This window comes from Ptychodera flava, chromosome 9 (genome assembly GCF_041260155.1).
Source record: "Ptychodera flava strain L36383 chromosome 9, AS_Pfla_20210202, whole genome shotgun sequence".
Lineage (NCBI taxonomy): Eukaryota > Metazoa > Hemichordata > Enteropneusta > Ptychoderidae > Ptychodera > Ptychodera flava.
Window position 1 is genome coordinate 31,361,383 of NC_091936.1, and position 11,198 is coordinate 31,372,580.

Here is an 11,198-nt window from a genome sequence, read left to right on the forward strand (position 1 = left end):
CCAGCCTACCGGCGCCTGTATTTATAAGCTTTATCCACTGCACCATACAACGTACATAAATGTCACCAACCAGGAATGGCGTAGCGTGCCTAAGTAAAGGTCATGAGTACCTAGCCGTGCATGGTTGAATCTTACCTCATCATGGTGGTAAACATAGACTTTAGACAACTGGGATATATATATATATATATGTACTGCATAGGTCTACAGCATATTGTTGCGCATGATCCATGTGAAAACGTGTGTGATATGATTGTTTTAGCATTTCTCCAGTTCCTGGACTAATGTAATTTGGCAATCAGAAGTTTGTACGGGGGCGACAACAGCACGGTTTGATATTGAATGATCATGTTTTGCTCAAAAGTGAGTCGGATGCGATTTGCAAAATAAAAGCCTATTAGACTGCCTTCACACAATTATTTGCGGGGTGACGAGGGATTAAGAGGAATTGAGGGCAGAATTGAGGGCATATAAGCTTATAGTTGGCCTTAGGGGGAACTTAAAGTCATGGTAGCGTGCGGGGCGGGGGATCCGAAAATAACTTTGTTCCAATTAGACAGGGTTACAGCATATTTTCAGGTACCCTTGAATGAAGTTACTTGTAAAGGTAATTACAAATCTTAATGCATTGGTGCCCACAGTTTGCTACAACATGTGATCGTTTGTAGCATTTGATAAATGTTAGCGCAAACTTCCCACTGTAGTATGAAATACCATGGCGTGTCTGTGAGAACCACAAACATATATAGACATGCCCTTTTCATGGTTAGAAATACTTTTCAGCTTCTGATAACCTTTTAACTTCTGCACTAGTAAAAACAAACAGTAAATCAAACAGTCCCCACTTTTCAATGGGTATTTGATTACAAGTCCTTGGAGAGGACAGACAACCACTGACCTCTAGCCTCTTGATAACGCGCTCTTCAGATGCATAATAGAATTTGTTGTTTTTGAATAGAATGTAAGCTCATCTAAATTAATCTGTCAACACAAGCTATGCATGAAACATATGTTCAAGCCATGCAGAGAATTGGAATAAATTTGATAACCGATAATTGTAAACTCTCAAAACAAAGCTACAGCAGAGAATATTAACATTTCAAAACCAGAGATGTCATTTCAAAAGCAACATTTAATGCAAATCAGGCGTTTTTGTCTTCTGTTTTCAGTATGTCAAATTTTCACTACACTCTTTTATTTAATTATATTTAATTCGGTAGAAATATGTGATGCCTTTAACTTTAAATAATATTACTTGAAAGATACCCTAAGGACCATCCTACTGCCTTTCATTTATCTGTCCATCTGAATCACGTACAGTTGATTGGCTGCTCAAGTTCTAAATCATGCCGAAAGAAGTTGCTGTGGTAAGTTCTTCAAAGCCTTCACAAGGCTGTCTTCATAGGAAACATTTCAGTGATGAGTGGTATCCGTTCCAGCTTTTATGAAATTTGAACTGAACTTCATAAAAGTATAATTTGTGCAAGGTAAGAGTTTTTAGCTGATTTTGAGCACGTAGCAATGATTACATTTTTAATCATACATATCTGTATTGCCATCCTTCTATTGTTTGGGACACATAGATATGAACAGTCACGTAATATAAAGTGTCGAAATATAACTGGTAATATTTAACGTGTTGAAATGTAAGTTTATGTTTTCACAGTGACATCAACAGCCTGCAGCATAGCGTTGGGATGATCACATAAAACAGCTCAGCGAACTCTTCGAAACATCAAGTTATAGTAATAGTTTTAACGTTTGATAATAGTTGTTTTGGGTAATGTTTGAGGAATGTGTTAACGAGTAAGCACAGTTTAACGAATTATGAAGACAATGATATTTGTTAGCATACGATGGAACCACCCCCCCTACTTCACGACCATCGTCGTGGAAGGGAGGGGTGTAATGTATTTTGAGAGGGAATAGTTTAAAGTTTCCAGACGGAAAGTTTGAGCAAAAGTTAGTCTGAAACAAGTTTATTGTCCAATGAGGCAAGTCAGTATTAAACGAAATACATAACTCGAAATACGCCAATTTTCCTGAAAACGACTCGGAGTTTTAATTCTCAGACAGTATGAAGTTCAATCACGATACAGCCCATCAAAACAGAACTGAAATTATACCACATAGAAGGTGCTTTGTCTTCTCGATTCGTACAGGAATTTAAAATAGATGTTTCGGCAAGGTTCATAGTTGCTGAATCCCGGTACAGATATATGACGCTCCTTAGAAAGTCAAAGGATTGAGCACTACAGGGGCGGGCCATTTTGATTTTAAGTGTCAGGAAATGTTAAGTAATTTTTGTTTAAAATTTTGAAAAGGAGTGGTTTAAATCTTCCGTCCGGAGAGTTTGAGCAGAAGTTAAAGTCTTTCAATTTCGATGAGCGTATTACCTTAAACAATTTTATCGTCCATTGAGGCAAGCCAGTATTAAACAAAATACATAACTAGATATACATCACTGTAGTGAAAATACCCTTGCCATGTTTAATTCATTTGACACAAAATGTGTTTATCAATGATTTAAAGTAACGATGGTGTACTCACTTCAAAAGTCAGAGCATTTTCTCTAATCCGCCCGTGGACTGAGTTCCTTTCTAAGGTAATGATAAAGTCGACAAATCGGAAACCCGTGAAGTTGCAATAAGCTGCTCCGCTACTGTATCCGCATTGCATTCATGGCTACGGATGCATTGGAACTAGCTACTGTGCGAAGTTACCCGATTTACTTTCCGCCAAAATTGCAGAAACAAGTCGAAGCAATTTAATTGACCGACTTTTTGCTGATCGCATGACCGTCGTGAAGGGTTTACGAAAAGTATTTTTCACAGAAAGGAAAGCACCGATTTTCCCGTCGCAATCCTATGGATGGATCCGGGCGCATACAAGTGTGTATCTTTGCAGCGGCCACATTTAAGTTGCAACGCTGATGTTCATGAGGAATTCTCTTGGTTAGATCACGGTCCCTCTTTTTCTGTACGCAGGTAACAGGTGCAAACAAAGGCATCGGCCTCGCAATTGTGAGGGCGCTGTGCAAAGACTTCGATGGCGATGTTTATCTGACAGCCAGAGATGTGGGTAGAGGGCAGCAAGCTGTCCAAGATTTAGAAAAGGAAAACTTACATCCAAAGTTTCATCAACTGGATATCACTTCAAAGGAGAGTATTGGTAAACTTAAAGAATTTCTGGAGAAGAATTATGGCGGTCTAGATGTCCTGGTGAATAATGCTGGGATATCGTACGGGGTAAGATGGCCGGCTTTAAAATTGTTGTCAATTTGTTTGCCATCGAATTCGATTATTTGATTTCCATGGGAGTTACCTCATTTGCTTATTTTTAACACTGCTTACATGAAAAATGAGACTCTCCTAGTCAAAAATTCACTTGATCAATACGTAGAGAAGTCAACACGCACAAAGTGTGGAACTACGCGGGCCTCCTTGCTCACTGAACTGAAGAATTCCGGTTCTGAAAGTATCCAACACCATTTCCAGTCATTTCGTTCGGCTAAAAGGTTTCGATTTCTCCATTTTTAAGGTAGTGTGCGCCTCGAAAGTGAAAGACTTGAACTTTTGCTCAAACTTGTCTTAAAGAATATTTCAACCATTCTCTTTCAAAATCAATAATAAAACTTAATGGTCAGCTTGCAAATGTTTGTACTAGATAAACAAATAACCCGGGCAATGTAAATGACATGGAATGTGCTGTGACGTGTAAATTGTTTTTATATGCAGATGATTCAGCTTTGTTAGTTTCTGGTAAGAATACTACAGAGGTAGAGCAGCAGTTGAGTCATGAACTCTCGAGTATTAATGAATGGCTTATCGACAACAAATTGTCTCTGCACCTTGGAAAGACAGAGTCAATCTTATTTGCTTCTAAACGCAAACTGAAAATTAACTCAAAATTGTCAGTTGTGTGTAATAGTACAGAAATTTCACAGAAAACATCAGTGAAATACCTTGGAGCGGAAATTGATCAATCGCTTGATGGCGAGTCTATGGCAAGCGTTGTTTTGAGCAAGGTAAACGCCAGACTCAAATTTCTCTATCGGAAATTTCAATATTTAGACTCAGACATCAGAAAATTATTAGTTTCCTCTCTTATTCAATGCCATTACGACTATGCATGTTCATTTTGGTTTGCCAGTTTAACTAAGCGTACGAAATCGAGTTTACAATATTCGCAAACAAATTGGTCAGATTCGTTCTAGATTTACCTCCGCGAACACATGTTTCGACCAGCATTTTAAAATGATTGGCTGGCTGCCCGTTGAACAAAGAGTACAGCTGCTAAAACTAAATCACGTTATAAAGCGATCATAATACTGCACCCCGTTATCTCTCTGAACATTTCATTTGACAATGAACTGCCATACGTATAATACCAGATCAAGCTCATATTCTGTTCATTCACCAGCCTTTGGTTCTCATGGTCAACATTCGTTTCAGATTACAGGAGCTAAGTTATGGAATAACATTCCTTTGAGTATTCACAACTCTAGCCATTGTTCTCAAGTTTTTAAAAAGAAGGTCAAATACTATCTGTACACAAAATTGGATGGCTAGGGTACCTGCGCCCTGCTCCATTCGGCGTGTACAGATTGTTAGTTTGGTGGTTCCATTTTGTTATTTATTTGATATGCAGAGTGACATTGTCTTCATGTGATTTTTGTGTTTTCTTGTGAGGACCACAACGGAAATAAGTTTTTAACTTTTTGGCAATCCTCGGCAAGTAATATTCAGTGGCGTTTCCTTTAATTGTACATTGTAATTGTGTTTGGTGTTATTTTATTTGTATTTCTGTGTATTTACTTTAACATTTTGTATTTTATCGTTTTTCTGAATATTTGCCTAATAAATTCAAATCAAATCAAATCAAACCCAAGATTTACCGATATTTAAAATTAAAATGGCCACTGTATCAACACTATGGAGGAAAACACAATTTTCGAATTTTTAAAACGAATCCGGTGAAAAGTTTTCTTATGCCAAGAGCTTTAAAATGAACCCCCACAAGTGTTATATCAGAAGAGAATTTAAAAAGTTTGAGAGTCCGAATATCTCGGTCCCCGAGGTGTGTTCTGTCTTAAGACGGTTTAAAGACTTTTTTCTGACCAGTCGTATAAATGCTATGAAATATCTAAAAGCCAGCCATTTTCCCTTGCGAGTAAAAAAAAGTTTTATAATTTCCAATTTTAAGAAAAAAAGAAACGCTTTTGCCTGTACCTATGGCAGATATAGCTTTACATTTATTTATTTATTTATTATTTATTTATTGCTTTGTTTTAACTCATACAGGTGAAGAGTACAGATCTATTTACAGAGCAAGCCGAAGTAACCGTAGCATGTAACTTTTTCGGGACGCTTGACGTATGCGATGCATTGTTTCCGGTACTGAGACCACACAGCAGGTATTGTGAGAAATACGGCTAGTTTTCAATCGGGTTCGAACCGACAACATACGGCATCAGTCCCCCAGCGGAGAGGCCACAGAGAGAACCGCTCGGCTAAATCTCCACTCCCAAAAAGAGTGGTTCAATAGCCGGCTAAGTTGTTACATTTTTCTGACTAAGACCGCTCCACACGTTGTAGAGTTTCGTGAAGCACTCACGCACGCATGCTCACTATCACACATCGTACATACAAACTTTATCGAAGCGAAGAAACGAAACCTTCCGAAACACACACTTGCAGATTGAGTTGGCACGGACAAGAGCATTCGCGTTCACTGGGAGGTCGGAACACGATCTCTATCAGCATTTTGTGATGCGTAGCCGCTCTAAATGAAATGTTTTCACATGTAGAAATGATCTTTCATATCCCCTGAGCCAGAAAAAAAGATCAGCTACGATTAGCTTACCATGGTTATACACCTTTAGCACCATCATTACGGTCCGGCGCTCCACGACCTCCGACTCTACACGGAGCCTGGTCGAGCGCACGCACACGGCTGAATCTTTCACTGTCCGTTGTGTCAAAGGATACTGACAAACCCTGGTATCATGGTATTGTATATAATCTGGAAGGCTTGAACACCCAGTAAACAACGTTGTATGTGGGTATATAAAAATCAGGAAAATTAGAACTCATGTGGAGAAATCTTCGGTCATTTTCCTTCAATGTCAAAACTGCTGGCGATCCTAAACGATCCTGAACAAATTTTGATTAAACAACTTTTAGGCAAAGACAGCAAATATTTGAAAATTATTGCAATCGCCTTACAGGAAGTAAAATACGTATTTTCAACATTAAAAGATTCTCATTAAAATGAATGGTTAAGGGGTGTGGTATCCAAAACGTAAGCTCAACAATGCACTGTATAGATACAGTTGAAATTGATTGTGGTTATGCTGCCTTTACTTTTAAATACTGATTAATATTCAGGACCTTACTTGTCGGAAACACGTGAACCAAATACACATTAAGGGAACATGCGCTTCGAAGGTGAAAGACTTAAACTTTTGCTCAAACTTTCCTCAATGATTCTTTCAGCCATTATATTACCAAAGCAAGACAAAAATCAGGGATCACAGTGCAAACTTTGGTTCTAGAGAGACAAATTACCAAAGATTTATTCCCGATATTTGAAATTCAAAATGGCTGCTACCCCTGTGTTAATCTATGGGGAATAATAAAATTGTCGAAAAACTAAGACGGTGAAAACTTTCTTTTCACCAAAAGCTATAAAATGAACCCCCACAACCCCACAAGTGCTAGATCAGAAGAGAAAATTTCAAAGCCAGGGTTCTGTCCCCGAGGTGCGTTCTGACTTAAGTATTTTTTTTTTCTCGTTTTACGTTCAGGGTTGTGAACGTTGCCAGTAGGAAAGGAACAATTTCATTGGGCAATATGGGCAAAGAATTGGTCAGTAAGTTCAGATCATCGACCCTGACACGGACTGAATTGATTGCGTTGATGAACCAGTTCGTAAGGTGAGTGTGTGTGTGTGTGTTTTATCTTGTTTTTATCATTTAAGACCAGAGTAATAACTCTCTGATGTCACACGAAACACGGAGAAAATGACAAAAAGAAGTAGAAATATTCATTTACTTCAAACAAGCACAGTGTCTGTGCATTATGAAGGTCACGAAGATATATAGATCTATAGCTGCAGCAATAGTTATTTTATGGCCAATTTATTGGGAAATCGATCTCTAATGGAAATTATAGGAAGCCGAACACTGCAATGAAAAATTATTAAACTCTCTGTGTTCAGACTACAACCGTCCCCCGGCTCCGGAGAGACGGCAAGGGACGGTAATACTACTGTTCTTAAAATCGGAGTGAAAGAACCCAATCAACTCGCATGTGCGGTGTTCACTGCTTTACCATAGACAGTAGAGGGGGGCTTCTACTCTCTATGCTCTACAATGTATATAATCAGTATGTTTTCTTGTGGTTCAACTCAAATGACGGATTGGCAGAACAATGAATGGAGATAAAACATAATTTACTCATTCGATTTCTAATTTTCTCTAGAGATTTGAAGGCGGGAAATCATATAGCAAAGGGATGGCATACCTCCCCCTATGGTACTTCAAAACTAGGGGTCATCGCTCTGACAGCTGTACAAGCCCGGGCAATGACCGGAGACTCCGGAGAAGATATACTCATTAATTGTGTAAGTCTTATAAGACAGTGATACACAGTCGCAGTAAGGCAAAGATAAAAGAATTCGACATTTTTTCCAAATGTCCTGCATGCGAACAAGTAGCATTATTTGCTTTGCCATCACAGTCCACATATCGGCGCCTGCATGCGACTTCTCACTGCCATCTGTATATGACCTCTCACATAAGGGTCAATACCTCACAGTGTTTCAAGATCCAGATCCAAACCTATAAATCAATAGTCAAACTGCAAATTTCGACTGGCCTAGGGGGTCCAAAACATCGGCGCCTGAGGCTACTCACTGCCAGATTGTCTGTTCAAGCCTGAGGGCTCCTATAGGCTCTTCACGCTCACTCTGCTTCTCAGTGAGCCTCCTGCCAAAATCCGCCAGATACGGTTCTACTGTAAAATTGGGAGGTAATTAGTCAGACCTGAATTAAAGTGATATAAAATAAATACATTCTTAATTTGTTTGTAGCGAACCTTGTCTTCGACTAGCTGTACAAGAATAATTTTCATAAGACTTTCTGGAAGACAACCATGATTTAGCACGCCAGAAAAGATAAGGCCAACTTTCCATGCTGACGATCATGAGACATATGTCATGAAATATAAATTTATTTCGTGACATTGGTCTGACAATTGAGACAAACCAGAAAATAACAAACGTCTTGGATGTGACACACACACACACACACACTCACACACACACACACACACACACACTCTCTCTCTCTCTCTCTCTCTCTCTCTCTCTCTCTCTCTCTCTCTCTCTCTCTCTCTCTCTCTCTCGTTACTGGAGAAATTTCTCCAGCAACCCTTATATATTCTGCTTTACTTTTGAATTGAGCACTTTGTATCGGACCAGTCGTTGTATAGCCAGCTTGAATGCTTGCATTCATTGTGTAGTTATGCGAATGCCTACACTTGATCTCTATGTCTATTGCCTTCACATGTGCAAGATATTCAAGGTCTACTAGCCAAATACTTCAGCTGTATACCTGTACAAAATGTGTTCTAATATCAAAAGTAATCATTTTACGCCGTACACTCCATGTACCTTTACTTGTTCCACTTTTCTAGTGCTGTCCAGGTTTGGTGGCCACCGACATGAACCCTAAGGGTACCAAAACCCTGGATCAAGGAGCACAAACTCCAGTACACCTGGCTCTGCTTCCAGTCAATGCTGGCAAACCTCAAGGAGAATTCCTGGGAGAGAAGAAAGTCATACCATGGCTGATAGATGGCGCAGGCATCAATTATAACACCTATGAATAGTGAGGTGCTTAGGCCAGAGAAAAAAAAATCTTGTTCATCGGATTTTTTGGACCAAGTCCCAGGAGCGGCGAGCGAAATTTTTTTTTTCATTTTTTTTTAGGCCGAAGGTAAACGCGGTTCTCTGGCATATTTGCACAGATGCAGACAAGGCAAGATAATTGTTCCCTTTTTATCAGAAATATCTCAGACAAGAAACACAGATACTGGTAACTGAATTCAATACTATATTTCCCAACAATAACATAGGCCATTGCATTCACATTTAGTGTTTGCATAACATATTCTGAGCATTTCAACATTCTCTCAGAATAAAACTGATCATGAAATGTACAGCAAATCACTGAAATTCAACAATTCAGTATTGTCCTTTAATATTGTCCTGGTGGGACCTAGCATCTGAGTTTTTTCATTTTACTTTGGCCCCGTGTTTGGCCTCTTTACCACTGTCTATATATACACATTTTACACAATGGTCTAACAACACGTACGTACTGTGATCGGAGTGAAGTTATATAGTCATCATTCAGATCGTACTTTAACATCGACGCAACCATGTGTTTTGTCATTGCCGTAAATTTTTATACTTTCGATGCAGTTTTCATTCAATCGGATGCACCGTCCATCTGCTGTCACGATCTTGTTGAACAAATCGCTGAACGTAATATCAGGACAAACACTGAATAGCGTCTCTGGAACTAACTGTTGGCCATCACGTCGAATGTTGGCGATCAAATTAATACTCATGATGTGACATGTACTAACCTTTACAAAACGAGCAAATTTCTGGCCAAATCGACCCCCTTTGCGTCGTGATTCGCCAAATTCAGACGTCACAACAACGTGTTGGCGGTCAACTAAGTCCGAACACGTATGAAGTCTCATTCAAAATCCCGTGCCCGCGAAAACCCGACAGTGTAGGGCGCCACCAGCGGCAGTACTAAAAATATAAAGAATTTGCCGCGATCCAAAAAAAAAAAAAAAAAATTTCCAAATATGCCAAAGTAGAAGCGGCGATTCCGATGAACAATTTATTTTTTTCTTCCTGGCCTTACATAATTTTCCGGGTCCGATTTCATCGAAATCCCAAGTTCGATTAAAAATATGATTCTTATGAATAAAGCTTGAGAATGAGGGATATTTGACAGACCGGTGTATTTTTGAAAATTTATTCAATGCTATCACTTCCTCTGGCTCTATTTGAGACGTTTTCTAAATGAAATATCCTACTCTCCAGTTACTCATGTACTATTCTGTCTGCATGTTCAAACAACGAATTGGAAAAGCTTGTTAAAGCTTCAGATACGTACTTTCTACTTTTCGATGTAAGATGTTGAGAGACGTTTTTGTACAAGTAAGAGGCTTTGACTTCTATTTGAACCTCATGTACATGATGTGTGTGACAAGGATACATGAAACCAAAGTGGTATACACATGATCTTGGTAATTAAAAAATGATGTTTACAAATTATCAACTAAGTTGAACAGAGACACATATAATACTGAATTACGGAGCTCGTGCTACAATTTAAAGAATTAATATAAACGTCTAGTTAAAACAAAGAGAAGAGAATTTAAAAGTCAGATTTTAAACAAATTAGACAGCTTGGTGAAATCAAACCAAAATAAGTACTGGGAGCTGATTAATGAGTTGAAATCAGATTCACAAAATAATAGCAGTGAACACACACCAATTGAAAAAGAAAGGTGGTACAATCATTTTAAGGCACTTAATACAAAGGTAGATTTGCCATTAATAGATGAGAATGTCATGATAGATCAACAGGGGCAGGGAACTCAGATCTCAGCTTTGGACACACCCATCTCTGAATTGGAAATTCAAAAGCCATTAGTACTTTAAAGAACAGGAAAGCCCCAGGCATGGATAAAATAACAAATGAAATGATAAAAGCAAGTAGACATGTATTGATTAAATAAATCAAAACTCTTTTCAACATAATCTTAGCCAGCGGTCACTTTCCTGATGCATGGAATACAGGCATTATTATACCGATATATTAAAAAGGAGACAAAAATGACCCGAGAAATTACAGAGGGATAACATTGCTAAGTACAATTAGTAAACTTTTTACTTCAGTTCTAAAACAAAGACTAATTACTCATATTAAAAATGAAAACCTTATAATTAGGGAACAAATTGGCTTTATGCCAGAGTTTAGTACATGTGATCATATATTTGTTTTAAAACAATTACTTACAAAGTATCTGAGTAAGGGGAAATATATTTTTGGCTGTTTCATAGACTTTCAGAAAGCCTTTGATTCAATTTGGCATGTGGGGCTTCTA

The 11,198-nt window shown here is 38.4% G+C and overlaps 1 protein-coding gene across 1 annotated transcript; it reads left to right on the plus strand.

Moving 5' to 3' along the window:
• Nucleotides 1–1,346: 1,346 nt before the first annotated feature.
• LOC139141272 (carbonyl reductase [NADPH] 1-like) lies at nucleotides 1,347–9,310 on the plus strand. The gene is made up of 6 exons (XM_070710897.1): nucleotides 1,347–1,367; nucleotides 2,988–3,248; nucleotides 5,304–5,416; nucleotides 6,809–6,937; nucleotides 7,485–7,626; nucleotides 8,700–9,310. Exons 1-6 carry the CDS (start codon nucleotides 1,347–1,349, stop codon nucleotides 8,892–8,894), a joined length of 861 nt encoding a protein of 286 aa, XP_070566998.1. The 3' UTR covers nucleotides 8,895–9,310.
• Nucleotides 9,311–11,198: the final 1,888 nt, after the last annotated feature.